Source organism: Phascolarctos cinereus, unplaced genomic scaffold, assembly GCF_003287225.1.
Source record: "Phascolarctos cinereus isolate Bilbo 61053 unplaced genomic scaffold, phaCin_HiC Scaffold_5;HRSCAF=322, whole genome shotgun sequence".
Taxonomy (NCBI): domain Eukaryota; kingdom Metazoa; phylum Chordata; class Mammalia; order Diprotodontia; family Phascolarctidae; genus Phascolarctos; species Phascolarctos cinereus.
The window spans coordinates 132,121,501-132,145,892 of NW_027555958.1; the positions used below are offsets into that span (position 1 = coordinate 132,121,501).

At 38.7% G+C, this 24,392-nt stretch overlaps 1 protein-coding gene across 4 annotated transcripts; it reads right to left on the reverse strand.

Annotated features, from left to right (window-relative positions):
• Nucleotides 1–1,352: 1,352 nt before the first annotated feature.
• Nucleotides 1,353–18,146, reverse strand: HEY2 (hes related family bHLH transcription factor with YRPW motif 2). Of its 4 annotated transcripts, none has more exons than XM_020986983.2 (6): nucleotides 18,038–18,146; nucleotides 15,732–15,814; nucleotides 13,413–13,491; nucleotides 13,185–13,268; nucleotides 10,097–10,178; nucleotides 1,353–3,546 (listed from the first exon to the last, which is right to left on the reverse strand). In XM_020986983.2, exons 2-6 carry the CDS (start codon nucleotides 15,812–15,814, stop codon nucleotides 2,852–2,854), a joined length of 1,023 nt encoding a protein of 340 aa, XP_020842642.1. In that variant the 5' UTR covers nucleotides 18,038–18,146; the 3' UTR covers nucleotides 1,353–2,851. The 4 variants fall into 4 exon arrangements, with proteins under 4 accessions (XP_020842642.1, XP_020842641.1, XP_020842640.1 ...); XM_020986982.2 differs by having other exon boundaries at nucleotides 15,732–15,845; XM_020986981.2 differs by lacking the exon at nucleotides 18,038–18,146 and having other exon boundaries at nucleotides 15,732–16,036.
• Nucleotides 18,147–24,392: the final 6,246 nt, after the last annotated feature.

The following is a 24,392-nucleotide window of genomic DNA, read 5'->3' on the forward strand; positions in this document are numbered from 1 at the left end:
GCTAAGCTGTGGGAATACAAAGAAAGGCAAAAGACAGTCCCTACTTTCAAAGAAGCTCAAAGTATGATGAGACAGACAACATGAACTACTAAGCACAGATGAGCTCTGCATAGGATTAATCTGAAAAAATTCCCACAGAGGATCACATATAAAATCCTGTGTGGCTTCTAAAGCTCTTCATAACTTGACCCCTCCCTACCTTTCCAGTCTTCTTACACTCTCCTGCTCCTTGTACAAGTATCTCCAGACTACATTTTCACTGGCTGTCTCTCATGCTGGGAATTCTCTCCATCTTTACCTTCTAGCGTCCTTCAAATCTTAGCTAAAACCTCTCTTTCTGCAAGAAACCAGTATCAGTTTCCCTTAATATTACTGCCTTCCCTCTTGAGATCATGTCCAACATATCCTGCTTATGTCTTGTTTGTACAAAACTGTTTGCATGTTTTCTCCCCAATTAAACTAAATTTCTTGACAGCAGACCCCTCACCCCACCTCCACTATCACCCTTTTTTTTTGCACCTTTGAGTATCTGGCAAGGAGTGCTTTGAGAAATGTTTGTTGACTTGAATTTAGATCATATCCACAATTGGGTTAAACATAAATCTGGAACCAATTCTGAAAATGGATGGATCCAGGTACAGATGTTAGGAAACTTTAGTAATACTAGGTTGAACCTGAAAAACTAAAGATGATATACTGATGTGTACTTACTAGCAAAGATAGAAATAAAAAGGAAGAAACAACCCTCTTCATTCTATTCACTTTTTGCATTGTTTAAATTATTTCCCTGAAATCAGTAATATATTTCCCAGGCTTCAATGCAGCAAAGAGGGAAAGGAAACCCACAATGATATTTTTATGGTTCTACGGTGTCTTTTCAGAAAAGCACAAAAGGGAAGCATAGCGTCTTTTGTGTATGTATGCATATTAAAAAACCCCTCTACAAATGACCTTTGAGACACATGATTTTAGATATATTCTTTGTAGTACTGCATTTAAGTTATTTCTATTAGGTTTATTTCTGCAATTTATTTCTAAGAAGAAATGCCTAGCACACATCTTTTTTTTTCTGAAAAACAGGTAGGAATAATAGTGTAGAGAACCAATCAGTTCATACTCCACAATACTGTCATATCAGTGATGCTAAATTTAGAAGCCTAGGAAACAAATGCTGTCCTGAGTTCAGGTAGGCTTGGAAGTTTTAGGTTCAAGAAATTACAATAAAAATGAGTTAAAATGATTTAGGAAGAGGAAAAGTCTTAGCTTAGATTGTTTGGGAAACTAGGCCTAATTTCTAATCTACCTAAGCTTTTCCATTCTGCAGTGGCAAACAATTTCAATTTATCCATAACAACAGTCAAAAAAGGAATTCATTTAATTAGTGATATGTAAAGATTTTTGCATAGAAAAAAGTTACAAAGTAATGTAAAAACAAAGACTAGGTACAGTATTTTTAAAACAAATATTTTAAAGTATATTTTGCATAATGTTTAACATTCTCATAATGTTTATTGCTTTCTCCACACAGCAGAGAAATCAAGTGCATAATACACGCTGTGTCTTTATTTTCCAAAACATAAAATCTCACGTGCTTGATTTAATGTATTAAGAGATTATTTTATGTCATAAAACAAAAGCAAAAAAACAAACCAAAACACCATTGTGTAGCACTATTTGTCTGGGAATGGACATAAAATAATTTACTGGCATGACATTGAATACATTCATCTTGGTTTGGAATCAAATGAAATTGGTGAATTTGGGAAAGAGCAACTTGAAAAAAAATAGTGCCTTTTCTTTTCCTAATGCTCCCTACCCATCTCATCATCTGTTGTCCCCAGAAATTACAATCTCCCTCATAGGTGACAGAAAAATTTTGCATGTTATCTGGAGGCAATGAAAAGCATATATAATATATATAAAAATAGTCCAAATACAACTAAATAAGTTAATTTAACATCTTACAAAGAAGTTTTTTTTTTTGTATTGGCATGAATCAAATATTCTCCAGTGGGCACTCAGTAGGCAGTTACATACACATAGGTGCACTAATAAAGAAGCACCACGTTTTAAGCCAATTTTTAAAAAAAAGCGCCTGAAGGCTTGCAAGTGGTGCTGAATTGTTTGTTAATCCAAGCACTGATAGGATAATTGCTTATACCAATGCTATGCTAAATGTCACCACTTGGCAAGTCTGTACAAAGAAAGTAAACTAGGTAAGATAAAACTAGGCCTTTCAACCTGAAAATTACTTCTCAGAAACCTCTTTTAGCTAAATAAATCTGTTGGTTTTAACAGTGCACTCTTCTCTAGAAATGTATCAAATGTCTGCAGCCTAATGCAGTACTCCCTCCCTTCTCATTTCTTAACCCATACCTCTCTACCTTCTTTTCTTGTGCAATGTTATTCCTTTATGAAGAAAATATTTAATAGCTCAGGCACTTATGAAACTTTAAATCGTGGTTTTTTCTTTTTCATCCAGCCTCTGGAGAATTCCATGGAGTATTTCTTTCCTAACCCACAAACATGAAGATGTGTAGCTGGAAGATTATCTCTAGAATCTGTATATTTCCCTCATAAACTTTTAAACGGTAAAAAGAATGTGACATTTTCAAAAGCTCACTGATGTTAGTTAACAAGATGCCTAAAGCAAAAACAAAGAAGAAAACAGGCAATATATCCTTTCTTCTTGTGAGATCTGTGTCTAAAAACAGTGTTTTTTGTTTCTTGATGGCTTTTCAGGCATCTGTCATGGCTGCTACCTTCAGGGTGCAGGCCTTAAAGCTGACTCTGAAATGAAGGACATTCAGTTACTATTGCCAAAAGTCTAGTAGAAAGCTTCCGGGGAATATTAAAAAGCTCCAACTTCAGTCCCCCAGGGTCGGTAAGGTTTACTGTTGGTTCCACTGCCTGTCTGCTGGGGACTGGAAGTTGCTGACACAGATAAAGGTGGGCTGATGGCTGTTGCAGCTGCTACTGCTGCTGCTGCTGCATTCGGTGGGAGCATGGGGAATGCCCCGGCAAAGGAAAGCGGGAAGCTATGAGCAGCTGCTGTGGCTGCTGCAGCCGCAGCATGGACAGTGGCAGAGAGGGACAGGAGAGAAGTAGAGAGGGGCGGAACACATGGAGCCACGCTGCCCGTGGAAGGCATTCGAAGTGCAGAGTCGGCATGAGCAAAAGTAGCTGTGAGAAGAGCTGAGCCATGGGAAGGGGGAGGCACTTCTGACGCTGTGGACAATCGACAAGGGGTGGTTTCTGAGGTGTGCAGTCCATTCTGTTGAAGCAAGGCTGTAGGAAGATGGTGAAAAGCAGCTGTCCAATGATGTGGATGTAAAGGGTGATGATGGTGGTGGGCCATAGAGCTAGTCATGGCGGCTGCCTCCCTCTGAGAGGCACAGGTACTGAGATGAGAAACAAGTCGAACTCTCAGGGGATCCGATGTGTCCAGACCTTCCACTGAGCTCAGGTACCTGGCAACTTCAGTTAAGCATTCTCGGAATCCAATGCTCATGAAATCCATGGCAAGTGCATGGGCATCAAAATAACCTGAAAGATAGAATTGGGGAAGGAAAAAGGGAAAAAAAAGGGGGGGGGGAGGGAAAGAGTGAGAAAGGAGAAACAAAAAATACCAGCCAATGTTCCACTTTGTCCTTGCTCAGATTTAGCTAGAATCTCTTCCTTCTAAACACTTAGAACAGTTATTTGTATTTTTTAGTTTTATAGAAGTTTTTAAAAAGTGTATTTGGTAATTTACACGTGTAACAAACTCTAGCAATACAGTATGCGACAATTCCTGCAACCAAATATCACAGTGGAAAAAGAAATTAAGAACATTCATGTTTCAGACTCTTCAAAAAACATGCTATCGCTCTCTTCTTGTACTGTGGGAGAGTGGAATTCCATGGCAGGCCTTTTCATGGTAATAGAGATCTAGTCTCTCTGTCTCCTTTACACACAACATGGATTGAAGATTAAAGGATCTGTCTATAGCATCCTGCCCCTTTCTTTCTGGTGTTGGGCTTTATAACCTACATGCTAAACACCACATACATTTTGACAGTCTGGGGACTTTCTTTAGTCCTTTTATTAGGATAGTGTCTGCTTAGTAAAATTCTGAGCGCATCTTGACATGTTGTGTTACTTAAAAGCAAACTGAAAACATCTTGTCACGCTCCTCATGAAGAAAAAAGTCTCAGAGGAAACAAAATGAGGTTTTTTTAAGTGTAATTCAGTTACTAATTTGAAGAGCTATATTAATCGGTTTTCTGCCAACCAGTACAAGGCTGCTTAATAATATGAGATACCTAATGGAATTCTTAACTTCATTGAATTTTATTATAAATGCTGCTCATTCTTAAGCATATGTTTATTTGGCACTTTTCCAAGAACAGTCCAATAAGTAAGTGGGTGTATATACTTTATATATATATATATATATATATATATATATATATATATATATATAATATATTATATATATATATATATATATATATATATATATATATATATACACACTCATACACACACACACACACACACACACACACTCACTCCTGAAATTAGTCTCATAACTGGCTCAAAGGTGAGTCATATCATCATAAGATTTGAAGCTTAGATCATCTGTTCTAGCTCTTCACTTTACAGATGAGAAAACTGAAGCCAAGAGGCTAATTGATTTGCCAAAGTTCACTTGGGTAGTAGTAAAGCTGGACTAGGCCTCAGTTTCTTTTTTTCTTAATGACATTTTATTACTGGTTTTTACATTACATATAATTCTTCTTAATCCTGATGAAGTCATCATAGTCTCAAGTCTGCCCAGGTTCTTATCACCTCATGCTTGAAATGTGGTTCAGGTCCCTTAATTAGTCACTGCCTCTAGTTTCTCTTTTCTACAAGTGACCCTCGATACATTTCTAGATCAGGTTTCCTGGAGGGAAGCTTTTATTTGCTGTTCCACTCCTCAAACTTTCAATGGTTCTCCATTTGCTATAGGATAAAGCTCAGACTCTTGCTATTGAAGGCATTCCAGAAACTCAAATCTTCTAACTATGGGAGGAAGAAGAAGAGTAGGGAAGATATGGGTTCAAATACTGCCTTAGAAACTTACTAGCTATATGACCCCGGGTAAATCACTTAAATTCTCTGTGCTATAGTGTGTTTACTTAAATTTTTTTTTAATTTATGGAATAAAACAAGCATTTCTATAATACAGTACAATAAAAAAGGTGACAGCACATAAAACTGCAAATCTATTATGTACAACTTGCTAGTCCTTTTAAATATAAAATAATCACAGAAATGTCTTTTTTTCCTTCCTTCCCTCGCTCTCACCCCAGCCCTAAAGATGGACACAAATAGGTATATATATGTGAAATTATTCTATACATATTTCTATTTATGAGTTTTTCTCTGGATGCAGATAGCATCTTTCTTTATATGTCCTTTATAGTTAATCTGGGTATTTATATTAATCAAAATAACTTATTCGCTCAAAATTACTCTTAAAACAATATTGTTAGAGGCAGCTAGGGGGCACAGTGGATAGAGCACTGGCCCTGGAGTCTGGAAGACCTGAGTTCAAATCTGCCCTCAGACACATAACACCTAGCTGTGTGACTCTGGGCAAGTCACTTAACCCGAGCTGCCTCACCAAAAAACCGCCAATATTTTTATTACTGATACAATGTTCTATTTGTTCTCCTCAATTTGTTCTTCATTATTTTGTGCAGTTCTTTCCATGTTTCTCTAAAATCGTTGAGTTCATCGTTTCTCATAGCCTAGCAATATTCCACTACAATCATACACCACAACTTGTTCAGCCAATTCCCCAACTGATGGGCATCCCTGCAATTTCCAGTTCTTTGCCACCACAAAGAGAACTGCTATAAACATTTTAGAACACATAGAGGTTCCTCTTCTTCCCGCCCCCTTCCCTATGTATCTCCAGAAACAGACCAAATAGTGGTATTGTTGGGTCAAAAGGCATAGGCTAAGGGGCAGCTAGTGGTTCAGTGGATAGAGCACTGGCCCTAGAGTCAGGAGGACCTGAGTTCAAATCTGGCCTCAGACCAGACACTTGATATGTACTAATTAATCCCAACTGCCTTAAAAAAAAAAACCAAAACCAAAAACGAAGATAACTTTCCAGCCCTGGAGTCAGGAGGACCCAAATTCACATCCAGGCACTTGACATTTACTAGATGTGTGACCCTGGGCAAGTCACTTAATCCCGACTGCCTCACCAAAAAAACAAAAAAAGGTATAGGCAATTTAATAACTCTTTGGGCATGATTTCAGATTGCTCTCCAAAATCATTGTATCATTTCACAATTCTACCAACAACGAATTTGTTTCTTTACCTCTTTAAAAATGAGAAGGGCCAGACTCAATGGCCTCAAAAGACTCCTTCTAAAACCTATGATCCCATGAATGTAAAAGCCATGGTTCTTCCTACTATGCTACAGTTAATGAAAAACTATCCCTTTAATTAGAACATAATATATGTTAAGTAGAATAGATTACATCTATAGGGGAAAACAGAAGCAATGCAGCACAGTAAATAGCGATAGGTATGAAGTCAAAAAGACCTGGGTTCAAATATCTCCAATGACACTTTCTAGCTGTGTTACCTTAGGCAAATCATTTAACCTCAATGAATCTCAAACACATTCCTAGAACTTAAGGTTGGAGACAGTGATCAGGGTTGATGAAGGGGGTTCCCACACTGGGAATTCTACCCACTGATGAAATCACAGCTCCTTCACATATCTGTATATGTAGGAAAAACAAAAGTAGTGGGCAATAATAAACATGGGGGTAAGTTCACTACTTGTTTCAAAGAGTAATCTTTAGATATTTAATGGGTTTTTTAGATTTTTTTAGAGTTGGTAGAAAGAATATGGGCTTTGGAACTAGAGGACCCAGGTTCAAATCTCATCTCTGGTGTCAATTACTTGTGCGACAGCAGCACTTAATCTACTTCAGTTTCTTCATCTACAAATGAAGGTTGAGAACAGTCCTTTCCAGCTCTTAGAGCTATGATCCTAAGTATGTAGTAGTGTTCTCTCTCTCTCTCTAACTTGATTTAATGCCATTTCCAGTTATTTTTTCACACTCAGGATGAAATCTTTCCATGAACCCATGTATATACGTGTGTAGGTATGTAAGAGATAATGTAATCACATATAACTGTCATCTTTCGTAACTACTCGACAGAGAAGAAATCCTTTGTGGATTCTGTTACACATATCAATTACTAGAAAGGTCGTAGATGACCATTTTTCAGGGATGAGGTAGAAGAAATTATTGTCAAGGTACAGGGTTGGACTAGATTTCCTCTGTGGTCCTATCTGACTTTAAGATTCTATGACCATTATATTCTATAGCCAAAACACCTTGCAGAAATACATGTCCCGTGTATTAAAAATTCTATACTTAGAATTACAAGTCTGGAAGTCTTGGAAACATATTTAGAGGTAAAAAGACACTTTATCGAAAAGAATGTATGGCTAATAAATCCAGTGGTGGGGAATCTGTGGCCTCCCAGGCTGCAGGTTTCCCACCCCTGAGTGAAGTTTGGATTCAGTCAAAGGGCCGAACTTGAGGACTTAGAGGGCAACATGTGGCCTTGAAGCTGAAGTTTTCCTACCCCTGAATTAGGTAAACTGAAAGGTGTTAGATAAGTACAAAAGAGAGCTATAATTACCCCTAACATATTAATAGTGCTATTAACAAATTACATTTTAGATCAGGAAGCAAAGATATTTCTGAAGTAGAAGAACCCTCAATGGAAAGTGCATTATCTTCTAAGTTCTCAAGTTAACGAAGTCAGAAGATCAAATCTCCCAGAGCAGTATAAATCAGAGGCAAGAGAATGAAGCATTATTCTAATAAGACAGAGCCCAAATGGCTTTAGAAACTGACATTACTCAGCTTGTTCATAGCTACAAAGGAAATAGAAGATAGGCCAATACAATTTATTCCAGAAACTCCCAGGAAATTTTCCTTTATAGCCATAAACTGAACACATTCCAACATCATACTTCATTATGTAACTTACAGGCCTGAGCAGTTTGCTGTTTCTTAATGTTAACTAAAAAATAATACAAATTACAAATGCCAAATGCAGACAGAAGTAAAAAAAAAGGTGTTAAAAAAATAAATTAGAATCTAGCCACAGCTCAAGGCTGAAAATCTTTGACAAAGGATGTTCTATCGACTAAGAGACATGATAACTTCATATTTCTTCCCCAAACCTTTATCCACCACCTACCTAATTATTTTTTAAATTACCTACCATGAACAGACACTATGAACTTTTAAAAAAAATACATGTTCTCTCCCAATTGCCTCACCGAAAAAAAACCAGAATAAAAAAAATGTTTTCTTTTGAGGCAAACTTCAGAACTGTTCTGACTAGGGCTCAAAATGATAATTCAAATATAAGAAAGCCAGCCACATTTCAAGGAAGTGCAGCTGGTATTTACTTTTGTATTGTGGTTATGAGTGATTGTATCATCTTATCCTAAGACTAGACTGTAAACTCCTTGAAGGCAGGATTTTGTTTAATCTAAATCCTGCATTTTTCTTGGTATCTAGTATGGTGCTTGGTGGACAGTGTTTTAACGACCTTCTAATTTAATCTGGCCCTGTTAAGGTCAGAGATTTTCATTTGCTGATTGTTCATCAGTAAAAATAAAGTTAGAAGGGACCTCAGAAGTCCTTAGTCCAACCCCTATTAAAAGCATGATTCCTCCTTATAACATTCCTGATAAGCAGTTTATCCAGCCTCTGTTTGAACAACTACAGAGACAGGGTATATCTTATACTTCTGGCTTACATTTTCATAAAACAGAAATCAAAATTTTATTCATTATGTCTAACTTCAGTAATAATAACACTTATAATGGTGCTTACTATGTGCTAAGTACTTTACAGTTATCTCATTTGATTCTCATGATAACCCTGGGAGGTAGGTGCTATTATTAATCTTCATTTTACAGGTAAGAAAACTGAGGCAAACAGAGGTTAAAGTGACTTGCCCAGGGTCACAACTAGTGTCTGAGGCCGGGTCTTACTTTTTCGATTACCTAGCACTTCAGTTTGCAAAGGCCTTTAGTCCACAACAGCTCAGTGAGGTGGGTAGTACAGTTGCTTTTACTGCTATTTCAAGTGAGTTTTCTGAGTCACACAATAAGTGGTATAATAGGACTAAACCCCAGGTTTCCTGACTAAACTTTGTCCACTGTCCTTTACAGTTACACCAATCTGTTACTTGGGAGGGTAGGGCCTGAGGGAAATCACACTGTACAAGTGTTCCCTAAATGGCTTTATAAGGTGGTTAAAATAAACATTAAGGACATCCTATGAGAGGAAACAGTCATACAAAGGCTATATGTAAAACCTGAGGGATGTGCATGTAAGGAAATAGGACCGTTTATAGGCCCTTTAGGTCTTTTTAAAAACGAGATCCCTAACTGATAGAAGTATTCCCTTCTCATCTTCCCATTACCTCCATCAAACCACTGCCCAGTCCACTCCCCATGGTACCTAAATCTGGGGCCTAGAACCTGGGAACAGTTATTTCCATTAATTGTGTGAAATACAGAGGTTTATTATTGGTTATTTAAAATAGCTTTCTACTCCCCTTCACCCTGCATCAAACAAAAGCTATCCAAAACAACAAAGAATTTTCACTTCCTTACAGATATCTACATTATATCAAATTCTAGCATTAGAATTTTGGTGCAGCCTAATGGTTGTCGCCAACCTCCTGTTTATGTTTGGATGTTTGCGTGTTTGTTTTGTCTCCCCATGCAGATTTCAGTGCTCTTCTGAAGCCCCAAACAAATCTCTGACTGGGCTGCCCGTGAATGAAGCCTTTACTCCCACAGTGTTATGAAAGCAAACACAAGCCCAGGGTCAAGTGTTTCTTTTGTTCCAGCAGTCCTTTCCCACGAGTTTAATCCTGTCATTAGCATTGATTTCCACTGCTTTAATCTGGGACTGCCTATACCAGCATGTTAAAAAACTGTTCAGCTCTGGGTTTACGATATTTAAATAAAAAAAAAGGTACAGAGAGAAAGTAACTTACTTTTACCTCCTGTGGCTTGAAGCATCTTCAAATGATCCACTGTCATTTGCAGTATTTCTGCTTTTTCCAATTTTGCAGATCCCTTGAAGAATAAAAATAATAAAGCCTTATAAATCCTGCAGGTTCTAATTTAGCATACTTTTCACTGAACTTAATGTTATGGTTTTAATTTTCCTTGCTATCAGAGCATTATTAGTTTAATTTCTTCCCAGAATATATCTTAGACGCCTACCAGACTTCATGGTAAATCACTGAATAGCTGGAACTATTCATACTATGCCATAGCTTGTAATACTTACCACATCTACTTTTAAAGAATGACTGGAGGTCTAATAAAATATTTGACCTTATAAAAGACTTTCAGGACCTGGAGAAACTTACATGAACTGATGCTGAGTGAAGTGAACAGAACCAGGAGAACGTTGTACACAGTAATAGCCACATTGTGCGATAACTGACTTTGATAGACTTAGCTCTTCTCAGCAATGCAAGGATCTGACACAGCTTCCAAAGACTCATAATGGAAAATGCTATCCACATCCAGAAAAAGAACTATGGAGTCTGAATGCGGATCGAAGCATGCTATTTGCTTTTTTTTTGTTTGTTTCTTCTTTCTCGTGGTTCCTCCTATTGGTTCTAATCTTTCTTTACAACATGACTAATATAAAAACATGTTTAATATGAATGTATATGTAGAGCCTGTATCAGATTGTATACCATCTTAGGGAGGGGAGGGAGGGGGAGAAAATTCAGAACTCAAAATATTATGGAAGTGAATGTTGAAAACTAAAAAGAAATACATTAATTTTTAAAAAAAGAGATCACCTCATGAAATGCAAAAAAAAAAAGAATCTGCTATATTGACAGTGTCATATATTTTTTATGCATATTAAAATACCAAATTAAAAACTGTACAGTTGCATAGGATAAAAAGCTTTGTATCTATTTTTTATCTTGGGAAAAAATGTCCTTTGTCTTACTTTGGATGTTAAAATAGTATTATAGGATATTGCAGGCTTATCGATTATTATACGATACAAAGTATACATGATTTTAATGACTTAATGACTTTAATAACTCAAAAATGAATTTTTTAAAATAATAGGCTCTGAAAGGGAAAATGATTTTGCCATTAAAGTAATCCATTAGTTCCTTATCAGCAAAGTCCCTCCCTGGATGAAAGAAAAACAAAAAACCCAAAAAACCCAAAACAAAACCCTTTTCAGTTTTGACCAGCAGGTGTCACTCTGTGTATCAATATCCAAAATATGAGAGGAAAACTCAGTTCTAATCTGGGTAATATTTTAAATTCTTAAGGACCTTTGAATCATTTTTTAAAGGTTGCGATAGTTTCTCCATAGTTTAATTAGAAATACTTTTTCTCCCATTTTGCTTTGCTTTGGTTATTTATTTGTATATGCGTCCTCTTGATCAGACTGTGAGCTCCTTCAGAGAGGAACCTCAGACATTTAAAAATGTTGAAATTATTTCCTTGTAAAGATACCTATGAAAAGCCACTGGAACACACAGATATCTCTTAAGGCTGCTTGACTTGCCAGCAAAAGCTGGATAGATAATGTATAACATATTAAATTCTTATGTTTTCAAAACAGAGGCTAAGATTTGGTTTCGATTTCTAAGCTTTACTTGTTTTAAATGGATAGTACCAGAACTCAGTCCATAGTGAGGGTCCCCAAGTCACTTATTTCCATGAAAGAATACTCTTCTAATCATACTATGACAAGTTCTAACTCTCTGTTCTTGGTAACCAAACTCTGCAAATGTGAGACCCATGTGTTTATAATAACTTACTGCCAGAGAACAGAGGTTTGTTTTTTAAAGCTTAAGTTGTTTTAAGTCAATATTTAAGAAAAATCTAACAAACCAAAAAAATTCCTAAACCAAGTGATTCTAATAACTGTGGACAGACTTTCAGTAATCAGAACATTTTAAAAAAGCATTGATAATTGATATTTTAATAACAGCATAGAAGGATTCAAAGCATTCCTCATCAAAATTACTTTTTTAACATTATGTTTCCCCTTATGGAAAGACTCAAGATATAGAATAAGTGTCTTTTTGGGAACTTTTCTCCCATTAAGGAGTTATAATTAATAGGGTATTACAAGCTGTACTTTTTCTCAGTGTTAATCTTTTCCATAGAGACGGTACAAGTAGTTTCACTGAGAGTGACTAATAACTCAAAATTGCAGTTTCTGGGTATTTTCCAAGGACTTTGTAGGGGTTGTATTATAATGTTTGTGGTGTTCATGAAGTAAACAATAAAATGGAACAAATAACTGTTGTCTCATACCCTGTTTGAACTAAATTGAAAATATTTCCATCATATGTTTCTGTCCTTTGAAGGATGCTCTCTGGTGTCTGTGCTGCCAGCAGATTTGTATAGGTAGTTTAAATACGACTTTTTCTTGAGCCATGAAGCAAGCAGCTTTGAAACTGACCAGGTCTCTACTTTCTTACTTGTGCAAAGGGCTGTTTATTTTTTAAAGGTGTATTTCTATTCTGAAATGGTTAATTATGTGGTCAAGTTTGACCATACTAGACTTTTAAAAGGATGCTTCAAATCAAACAGGCTAATAACAAGGCATTAAAATGAAAGTAAATGGCTTGGTAAATCAGTTTATATTTTAAGATTGTGGGTTAGATATACTATTTCTGGGATTGCTGTCTTTTTTAATAAGAAAAAGTGTTTAAATAAAAAAACACAATTTGAGACAGAAGTGTAATTTACATTTCATTCTTTTTTGAAGCATACTGCACGCAGCACATTTTTAAACAAAACCACTACTGGTATTCATAGAAAGAACAGAGAAAGCATGAACACTCCTACCCTTAAGGGAAAAAGAAGCAAAAGAATGGAAATGTTTTTCGGCTTCATGACGGATTATGTTTTTAATAGTTTTGCCACAACAAAGCATTTTATTGAAATGGCTGCTTTATGCCAGATCAGGACACATACACTATTATTTTAATGAGCTTTAACAAGAACCCACATTACTAGATGAGAGAATCTGTGTTTGTGAGAGCGTACATACACGAATTTTAAGAGGGGAGGAAAGCAACTTACTTGTTTTTCAAAAGCAGTTGGCACAAGTCTTCTCAATTCAGATAAACTGTTATTTATCCGATCACGACGCCTTTTCTCTATAATCTGTCCCAAAAGAAATAAAACAAAACAAGAAAGTTTATGAATACATGAATAGTGAAATTACACATAGTGGAAAGATAGAAAGTTACATGTTAGACTGATTTCATGAAATCAAAGAAAGAGGGGGGGGAAAAACAGTATACATACCCCTCTTCTTTTCTTTCTCGCCATAATCTGAGATGTTGTTGTTGGAGAATTTGATCGAATCACAGAGCCCGTACTTTGCCTATAAAACAGTAAGAATGTGTCAGGTGCTACATAACACAATGATTGTTCCTTGTGAGTACCTGATGCCACCTATTAAATATTCAGCGATTATACTACTCCCCTAAGTGTTTGGTCCTTTATTCTTAACTCTTCCTTCACTTCTACCACATTTTGCTTTTTAGGCCTTCTGGTCTCTCTCTCTAGGTTTGAATTACATCTTTTAATGGATAGTCTTGGCATCAAGGCCATAAGAAAACACTGTTTTGAGCCTCTACCTATAACTCACTGAAACAATTATGGAAAGCCTTAGTGAAAAGTATGTAGGTTTAGACACTTCATAGTTCCACTTAGATTTTTTTCAAAAGTCAGCTAACCTCTGATGGCATTTCCTTCTCTGGCACTGGAAAAGCAAGGCTATTTTAAAATAAAGGTCACATTAAAGTCTTGTTATCAAACAGACACATTCTGGTAATATGTCACTCGATCCAATTATTAAAATAAACAAAAGCTATCTTATTTTATTTCTTAGCACAAGAAAAATTAAACTTTAATATGTACCTAACTTCCAGAACACTGTGAATCAAATAAGTTATTAACACACATGCATCAAACTAAAGCGGAATGGTCAGATAAATCTTCTTCACTCTGAAAATGAATCTGAGACTTGTAGTTGAAAACCTTCCAGTCTTAAAAAAACAGTCTAGGTTTAAACCTACCTATAAAGTGTAGTCTGGAAACTGCATCTTGAATTCACTGTCTCATTCATTTTGTAGTCACTCTTAATTAGTAAGACACTTCTTTTTTCATAATGTGCAAAGATGTCATAATGCGCAACTTATGTTCATGAATTTGCTGTTTTTGTTATTTGTGCTGTTTCCTTTCAGAAAAGATGGTCAGAACTGCTTCCTGTCTTAGAATTCCACTATAACTAGCCCTGCTCCTTCCTTTTCACTCCCGTCTCAAACATTCCTCCTTTTCTTCAATGTCTTCTTCACCATCAGCCTCGTTTTTGAGCTATGACATACTGCACTTTGGGAAACACTTAACAAGATTAGACAGATAGCAGTTTTCAAAGTTTTTAGTCCCTTATATACTCAAAAATTACTGAAGACCCCAAAAGCTTTTATTTATACGGGTTTAAACATATCCATGTACGCTGTGCTAGAAATTAAAATATCATTAAAATATCTTGCATTATTATGAAAGAAGTTTTGACCTCAAAGACCCTGAGTCCTCAGATCACACTTTGAAAACTACTGGGACAGAAGAGTTTTTAAACTTTTCAAATAACTTTGGCTTTTTGGTGTTTGGATTTCTGTGAAAATACCAAAGAAAAGTAATTTCCAAAAGGCAAGAATCCTGACCTCTGAATGACACTTAGTTGAAAGTAAATAATTTAACAGCTCCTGGGAATGCTAATTAGAAGCAATTATAACTTGACCTGCATTGGCACTAAAATGCCAGGTTAACTCTGTCATGTGAAGTGGTGATTTGTTTTCTACTAACATGACCCAACTCTTTTTCAGTCCTAATAATCATGCTGATACCCGTGTGAAAACGATGATGCCCGAAAACACCCTTATAATAGAAGGTCATTTTATTTCTGGATTGCCAGTCACATATGCTTATTCCACAAAGCGCCACCTAGCCAGTCTGGACATTATAAAATCGCCTCAAGATTTCCAGTGAACGCTTTTGAACTCTTCGGTGAAAAGAGAAAAAAGAAATCATTCGTTTTTCTTGCTCCTACAGTCCCATTTTCGAAAGGGCTCCCGACTGGACCTTCAGGAGCTGGGACACCTGAAGTTTACCTAGTCCTTTGCAAAGTCACCAACGGGGTATGACAGCTACAGGTGATCCATCGCCTCGAAGTCAATGGCTCATTAAATCTCCCACAACCACAGAACGTCTCACCTTCCTCGTGTTCCACCCTACCCCCAAAGGATTAAAAAACCACAAAGTCCTCAAAAACAATACAATGCCCCATATAACTCCCTAACGTCACTACTCAACTAAGCGCGGATACTTTCACAGGCAAGTTTTCTGGTCTCCTCCAGGATGCCCGGGAGGTAAATACTCCCCGAGATTTCGCAAGAGATGCTCACCCACACTAGGAGTTTCCCACAAAGCCTTGGCCACGCTGAAAGGTTAGGGGACCACCTGGATCTCTCTTTGCCCTGCTCCAGCCAACCCTAGAACAACTCCCGATGGAAAGAATCCCCTCCTCGTCTCCCCACCACCTGAGCTACTCACACTCACCCCGAGTAATTGTTTTCGCTTCCCACGTCTATGGTCTCATCCATGTCGCTGTCTGAGGTAGTTTCCTCACAAGGTCGCTTCATCTTGGCGAACCGGGGGGATGCACAAGGCAGGCTAATGAGGAATAAATACCCACCCGGGTGCTTTTCTTTTTCTCCTCTCCCCCCTACCCCTCCCCTCGAGGGTCTGCAGCGTAGCGCAGAGCCTGGAGAGCGCGGCACGACGGAGGCGGCTGCAGCGGTCTGTTCCTGTTTGCTCTTTCCCACGCTGCAGTCCCTACCTCCAGCGAGCGCAAGTGCCCAGTCTCCAGGCACGCCCCCTTCCCCCCCGCGTACTGTCCCGGGTGTAACCCCATCCACCCCCCCCCCCGCGGCTGGCTCCCCCGCAGGCGCCGCCTATTGGACCGAAAAGCTCCTGATGGGCAGCATCAGCCCGCCCCCTCTCGGAGTCGGGAGCGCTTGGGATTGGCTGGTGGCTGAGAGGCGATCGGGGCGGGGGGAGGGGGCAAGGGGACTGGGGGGAGGGGGCAAGGGGACTGGGAGGAGGGGTGTCCTTTGCGAAAGCCTAGAGCCAGTGGGTAGTTTCCAAGCGTGGGAAAGCAGCCGCTGCACCTCCGGTTCTTGGGAGCTGCGGGCGGGGAAAGGCGCAATCGGGTCGACCCCGGGGCGAGTGTTACCGCATTTCTCTGATCGATGTAGGGAAATTGTGCTGACGCTGAGACTAAGAATCAGGTGTTGAGTGCAAGACTTTTGGTTTCGGCACCCGCCCCCCCCAACACTCCCCCCACCCCGGTCACTTTCGGTCCTAAACAAAGTTTCTGAGCTATGTTTAGAGAACAACCTCAAACGCGTGGCTCTGTGCGTGCGTGTGTGTTTGTGCTGTGCGCACGCGTGTTTGGCAGAAGTCTAAAAGGGAGACTGCCCTCTGGGCTCTTCCCCTCTCGGGATCCGTGGTTCCAAAGCTCACATGATCGCAGTCTCATATGTAGACGGTTTTTCCTCCTATCCTCTTAAAACTGTTCTATTAGAGATTTGTTTTCTCTCCCCAAATTTCCATTGCTTCTCCAGCTCAGAATATTTGGGAACATAGGGTTCGCTCAAAGGAGACTGGAATCTAGATTTCCTGAAACGGGTCGGAAGAGCTACCACGATAACAGAATAGTTCAATTTCTTCCTTAACTCTATTTCCACGTCTTTTAAAGCACCTAGTTATGTGTGATTCATTCGCTTTTTTGGGGTTGCATTTTCATTTTCCCGCCCTGGGAGCGAAGGTATTCGCAAACTGGAAGGTAACCCTAAGTGATATGACTGCACCTGGTGTCATGGAGAACTGGGGAAATTAGATGGATAATTCAGTATTTACTTGGAACCTGAAAAATCCAAATACTTGGAGCTAGAAAAGTTTTGGAAATTTGATTTTGCTTATACACCCACGTAGTTGTCTCGATTTTCAGTAAGAGCGGGCAGGCAAGTCACAGAGTAAAGGGTTAGGGAGAATCGAGCAATGGAAAATGGGAGAAAGCAGTGTCTGTGAACTTAGGTTTAAACTGATTTTTTTGGTTGAACAATTTTAAAAATCACTTTCTAAAGCTCTGGCCCAGTTTCTTCCACGTTTTTCAAAACTTTCTATTTTTGAAAGAAATTCCAAACCTCACTCTTCAAGTACTGAAAATACTATTTAAATCAGCTATACGGCTTTGCGTATAGAATGGCTAAGACCGAGCTGACCGAAAGTTAGTCTTCGGGTTCCCCCGCCTTCCCCTGTTTCGGATCCCAGGCATTACCGCCCTAAAGCTAATTTTTTATTTTTATGTGTAGGTTGTGCAGAGGCGCAAAACGAAGCTTACTAGACCCTTAAAACCAACCAGCCAACCAAACAAACAAAACCTAGACCGCCACTGAGAAAAATAAATTAAGATTCTCTCCTAGACCTCCTAGACCTTAGATTTTCCCCTTTAAGTCCCATTCTTCCCAGGATAATAGACAGCCCCAGGTGTCTCCCTGACCTACTTAGTACCTATCCACAACCCCAACCCAAACTAGAAGGTAGAAGGAAGAGGAACCAAGGAAACCCGGAGAGGGAAGAACACTCTGAGGCAGATCTGAAAAAGCATCAGCTGGGGAAGGAGTGAGAAGGAGATAAGAACCGGAGACAAGGAGGGCTTGCTCCAGCAAGGAAAAAGCCCGTGGCTGAGTCTAGTGGAGTAGAGAGAGGATCGACAGCCTTAGCGTGAAGCTGTCTTTAAAAATAAACAAATCAAAGCAACAACAACAACCACCACAACCAACCCCCAAAACCCGTCTTACCACACCGCCCTCCTCTTTGTATCAAGCCCACGGTGGAGCCTGCTCTAACCGTGTGAACAGAAATCTGACCCTTTTCATCCTGCCTTGAAATGTAACCTGCCCAGAGGACAGTCTGGGCGGGTGTGGGGGGGATTGGGGAGGCGCAGGAGGGAAGTAACGTGGTGGTGGTGGGGGGTGTCAGAGCTGGTAGTGAGGGAAGGCGTCGGAAGAGGAAGAGAGGAAGCACAAAGGACCCTAGGGCGGCAGGGACTGGGGCACTCGAGTTGTGTATATGTTCAGAAGTCAAGCACCCAGCCTTTTCTCTTGTATGGCCTGTAGTTTTGTTCAATAACTAAGCTTTGAGGCATCCATCTAATTGCGTGGGGACAGAGATGCCCAGAAACTTTGGGCGGCCTTGAGCCTTCACTCCTACTGCGTGCTCCTCTTCTCCACTTACTGAAGTGGGTGCGGCTGCTCTCAGGGTACCGTAGACTAACCTAGGCTACCTAAGTTGTGCTCCTCTCGCCTCCCTCCTGGATCCAGCCAGATTATCCACTCCCCCCGCCCCTCCTCTTCCCCACCCTTAGGAAAAGTGTCGGGGAAATACTGCCACGAAGCTCCAGGTGGCCAAGTGAAATGCGCCCGCTACCCAGGGAGTGTCAGTGCTCGGTGATTCGAGAACTAGACACGTCTGATCTTTGATGCCTTAGGCTGCGGCGGCGGTGGCTCTAGTAGGGACTAAGCTGATCCCGGCGGCGCCTGCCTCCGAAGATCGCGGAGGATCTGATGTGTTCCCATTGTAAATACCTGGTCTGCCGCGTTGCCCACGCGTCTGACCTGTTGAAAACCAGAAGACTGCTCCACCTTTTCTAAAAGACAAACACACACACACAAACCCCTAAAGTAATATCAACTGGGTTAGACGGGAAGATGTAATCTGGAGTTGGTGTTCACTTTAAATATCCAGGAGACTCATTTCTAAAATGATCAAGGATGGGGGGATCGCTTAAAATAAAAATTAACTGTTAAGTAAACGTCTCCACTACGATCTAGTCTAGATATAGTACATCAAACACCAGGACAGTTCGCTTGCAGGAAAACAGCGACTATTAAAAACCTCTACCAGGGTCACCCTTTAAGTCTTGAGCATTACAAAGAAAACCCCAAGTCCGAGACAAGGGAAGTCCGAAAACGTCAAAGGATTTCCACCTTTAAGTTTATTCTCAGGGAAAAACGTCAGCGTATTCGAAGAAAAAAGCCCCGGATATTTTGAGCAATGTCCTAAGAATGGGATATTTAACTGCAAAATGCTTAATCTCAGTCATGCGCCTCAATATTTCTCAATTAGATAACGCATTTCTCTGCACAAGGGTCAGTGAGGGAAGAGTCAGAGAGGGCAAACTTATACCTAATGTGTCCTAGTGTTTTTAGAGGCGGCTTGCACGCTGCCTTTTCATGGGAATGTTATGATTGTGTGAAGACGGAATGGGGGCGGGGAGGCGGGGGACAACTGCGGAATTTCAGACCCCATTGCCCCGCTGGGACATCCTTTTCAGCTAAAGTCTGGAGAAGGTTTGCTAGAGAGTAAGCCTGCAAAACAGAAGAGATTTCACTGCATGACAAAGGCAAGCTTCAGTTCTAAAGAGCTGTTTTTTTGTTTTTGTTTTTGTTTGGTTTGGTTTTTGTTCTTAAATTATTCTCTACTATGAGGCTCTCAAATACTTAGCTTAAAAAGGTGCGAGGACTTTCACGTAAAGAAAATTGTGGTAGAAGGAAAATGCAGGGAATTATCCTAAACTGAATAGAGGAGAAGATTAGATATAGATAGAGCTGATTAGACCTCTGAAATTCTGGACCTTTATCCTCCTAAATAATTGATTTTATATACAATAATTTGAAACAAATGTCTTAAAAAGCAAGTTCAGGCTGGTTATGTCCTCATAATTACATCCCTGAGGGTGTGTGTGTGTGTGTGTGTATGTGTGTATATATATATATATGTGTGTGTGTGTGTATATATATATTATATATATATATATATATATAATATGTATATATTTGAGGAAGGAAGGAAGTGTTCTTCCTCCTATTATATGTTGTTAATTTTCAGTTATTTATCACCTGTATTGATGGTGGTTTCCAGGTATTGAGTCTAGCCTAATTTCAATTATAGAATTTAGAGGAAACTTCTATGGTTTGTTTGCACACACATTTTCCCTAAAATGATTTATTTACTATATTAAAATCTTTTCAAGACGTTTGGGATAGTCTTGAGATTTAAACTCCCCTTTACTTCGACTATTTCTGTCATTTATGTACTTCTTTTTCCTAGGATACTTTGTCACAGTTCATTATTTGCTGCTATTCTCAATCTTCTGAAATCTTATTTACAGTTAGTTCCAAAGCCTGCTACTCTAGTGTTTGGATTGGCTTAGAAAGTCACCAAAGCAAAACACCACTTTAAAAGAATGTATTTACATAGCTTCTCAGTTAAACAGAGCAACCCCTTCATTTAAAAGAGGTTTGTGTCTTTCCAGGAAGCCTAGATGGATGTAGATCTGATTGACAGGTCCAAAATTCAAACCATCCTGAATATCATCACTATTTAAACAGTTTCATGGTCCAAAATAAGAACAAGCTGGTTGCCCCTAGAAGAGTTGGGTCTATTTGCATTTGCCTGGTGCAGGTGACAAGCACGTGCTTGTGTGTATCTGTGTGTTGCCTTGTTCTACTGCCTGCCTGACTAGCTGGGTTATTCTAAGCTGGCAGCTCCTTGAAATTTATAAGAATGCTTCACCCCAGGAGCACAGTGCTAAGGGCAAGATCCTTGTAAATTTCAATACCTTTACTCACAAGTATTTTGGAGTCAGGCTCAGCAGAGAGGGTCAGGGTGTGACACACTTTTGCTAGCCAGAAAAACCAGAATGGAGACCAGCTGCAGGGATCATTTTAGGCCCACCAACACTGATGTCATTCCTTGAAGGGGGCTACTTCAAGAATTAACAATCAGGCAGTCTTGTTAACCACAGAATGTATATTCTATTTTTTGCCTTATATGTACACTACTATGTGTGACTTATTTTCTGTATGCTAGGTTCCAATGTGAGAGAAATCTAAGATACTAAACACCTTTTCCTGGTAGTTAGAGATTTAAAATTAATCTTGGCATGTCAATGAGAATGTACTTACAAGCTTTTATTTGTTTGTGCCTAGTATGTGCCTATGGATGAATTCTGGTTTAGGGTGGGAACATCTGGTAAATAGGAAATGGAATAAGATAACTGATTAGTTTCCTATGATTACCAAACAATAAACAGAAAGTTATAACAATCCGTAAGAACTAAGATGGGATTGATTTGAAATATGAAGGTGGTGGTGGTGATGTGTGTGTGTGGGCATTTTAAGGAAACTCTTAAAAATTTACTTTTTCCTGTCTTTAATTTGAGGAGGCTGCTCCTTACCTCTGCTCCCCTGGAGAAGGAATACATTTTCATCCAAAATTATAATGTTCTGCTCTGCAGGAATTTGTAGTTTTGTTTAATTGTTTACTTTGATAACTTTCGAAAATATGCCCCTTGCTTAAAAATACCTTCAGGTGGATCCACAACAAGATTATTAAAATATTTAAATAGCAAGCAATAGTAATTATAATATGAGAAACGCTTCCCCCCCCCCCCATAAACAATCTTATTGCTTCTAAACAATCCAGCTAAAAAAAGGCTCTGTGCATGGCTTGTGCTCTCTGGCTGATTTAAATGGAATACCATAGGACCAGGACAGGTATGGCATTGCAAAGTCATGCGCTCTCCAAAGGAAGCAGTCTGTTTTCAGTTTCAGGGATGGGTTAGCGGTGACGTCCCTATTAGCTTGTCTTTTATGTGCTGATCTTAGCCTAAGATTAAAGAAAATGTCCATCTGTAGATTTTTGAAATACTAAGTACTGTAAAAAATACTACAGAATAACAATTTCCACTAGAAGAAATTCTATATTCTGTATTCTATGTTCTAAATTATTTTATTGAAACAGTTAGACATGGGCATATTTCTTTCCTTATTTCTTGTTTTTCAGTTAACTTTCTTGGAACACTAATTGAAATAAAGGGCTAAATTTAGATTTGCTATGAAAAAAATTTAGGCTACTCACTGACCCTCATGTTTCTCAAACTTTTGAAGATAATTACTTTAAATTATAGATATAAACATGTTTTTTAATCTACAGTGCTGGATTTGACCTAGGTGGTAAGGATATGGTTAGGCTTGACTAAGGCCCAGTACCTACTGTTGTTTGACAGGCCTTTAAAAGATGGGCTTATATTTACCATGGGAATAAACTTTGGATTTTTATGCGAATCTCCAATCCCTATGAAATTAAGTGAATGTATTTTACAAAGATTTGGAGACAGATTTTGGGCTAATATTTTAAATTTATACAGTCCATTCTATCTCTAATGAGCTGATACATTTTTAGAAGATGTTGACAAATGCCTCTATTTTTCTTGTTATGTAGGCTCTTTGGGATCATATGATTTTGTTACAATGCAGCTTATAAGAACTCATCATTACACTATATATTTGTCTAACACCCATAATCCCAAGGATTCTAAAGCGTACAGGAAGCTCATAACAGTATCTGTATTTACAAAGATTGCTATTAGGGCTTCAATGAAACAGTAATTTTACCTTTGCACCTTCAAACTATTAATAAGGTCTGAAAACAAAAGGTCAAAGATTGTAAATATGCATCTAGAAAGAAGAAATATCTATTGAATTATTAAATTTTCAGAAGCATGGGTGTTAGGTACTATGAAAAGTTGTACTACTAAGCAAAGGTTATTATATTAGCATGGTACAGTGGAAAGAACACTGGATTAGAAGTAAGAGTACGTGTGTTCAAGTCCCATTTCTGTTGCTTGCTACTGTGTGATCTTGGGCAACTCACTCAACCTCTCTGGGTACCACTTCTAACCTGGTTGCACTATTCTGGGACTTCTCTGACTGACTTCTTCATCATGCCTCCTGCTCCACTCAGATTTTCTGTTTCCTTTTGTGTTATCTACCCTCATTAGATTATAAACTCCTCCAGGGCAGGGACGGTCTTTCTTTTTTTCTATTTGTACCCCAGGGTTTAGCACAGTGCCTGATACATAATTAACTGAGGCTTAATAAATGTTGATTGATTCGTTTAAGCAGCTCTTCAAAAAATCTACTAGGCAATAATTTGTTACTTTACTTATAAATTACAGAATTTAGAGCAGGGAAGTGACTGTAAGTAAAGGTCACCTATTCCCTCACTTCTCCTCATTTTATAGATATCTATATGGGAAAACTTGCTGAAGGTCACAACTGTGACCTTCACCTAAGAACAAAGCAGGGACTTGCACTCAGATCCTTTGACTCCATGTGTAGACTTTCCTTTATATCAGCAGTTCTCAAAGTGGGTTGCCCCAGGGGTCCCTGAGACTTTTTTTTTTAAACTAGAAGGCCCAGTGGCTAGAGTGCTGGGCCTGCAGTCAAATCTGGCCTCAGACACCTACTAGCTGTGTTACCTTTGGCAAGTCACTTAACCTTGTTTCCTCATCTGTAAAATGAGCTGGAGAAGGAAATGGCAAACCACTCCAGTATCTTTGCCAAGAAAACACCAAATGGGATCATGAAGGGTCAGACATGACTGAAAAATAAAAAAGAGAGGTTGAAACTATTTTCATAATACAACTAAGATGTTTTAAGTTCTAATATGGCAAACATTGTTCAATATATTTTACATAACCCAACGCTCTTTTCAGAGTCCTCAGTTCTTAAGAGTATGTAAAGACATCTTGAGACCCAAACATTTGAGAAGCTCTGCTCTACACTCAACTAATTCCAGTGACTAACTGCAGCTAAAAGTGGCAAAATAATAATTTATCCAAACTCTTCATAATTTTAGATAGGTCTTCCCATAATTCTTCTGAAGTAAAGAGGTTTTACTGATGATTGTATCCCATCAAATCAGGTTTCTAGCCTGTATATTTAGAACTGGTAACAATCTCTTTTTCATATGGAATTAAAACATACTGGGAAGAGGAAAAAAAGTCAATGTGACTAAACTTTCAGGCAGACTCTTAGACCCTGGGTCTTAGGAATCTAGTCACTAATCCTAAATTTTTGTTCTTGCTTTTTTTTTTTAGCTACGGAAGGTTGTTCAAATGAACACATACAGTGTTTCGATGTGTACATAGAAATAGAACTTTTGGCTTACATTTGGAGTACAAGCCATACAGTGATTGAAAAAGTCTCATCTTAAAGAAATGTTGAATGGAGATTCAGTTTAGCCCTCAGGAAACTCTTTCCTTTCTTTCAGGTTTCTGAAGTTTAGTTTAGTGTGACCCATGTTTAT

Bases quoted from the DNA above. Each gene is read 5' to 3' on its own strand.
- HEY2 (XM_020986983.2), bottom strand. From the start codon at position 15,814: ATGAAGCGACCTTGTGAGGAAACTACCTCAGACAGCGACATGGATGAG. The intron at 13,492-15,731 runs GTGAGTGTGAGT...ACTGTTTTATAG, and splicing joins AGCGAAAACAATTACTCGGG to GCAAAGTACGGGCTCTGTGA. The intron at 3,547-10,096 runs GTAAGTTACTTT...TCTATCTTTCAG, and splicing joins TCAAGCCACAGGAGGTAAAA to GTTATTTTGATGCCCATGCA.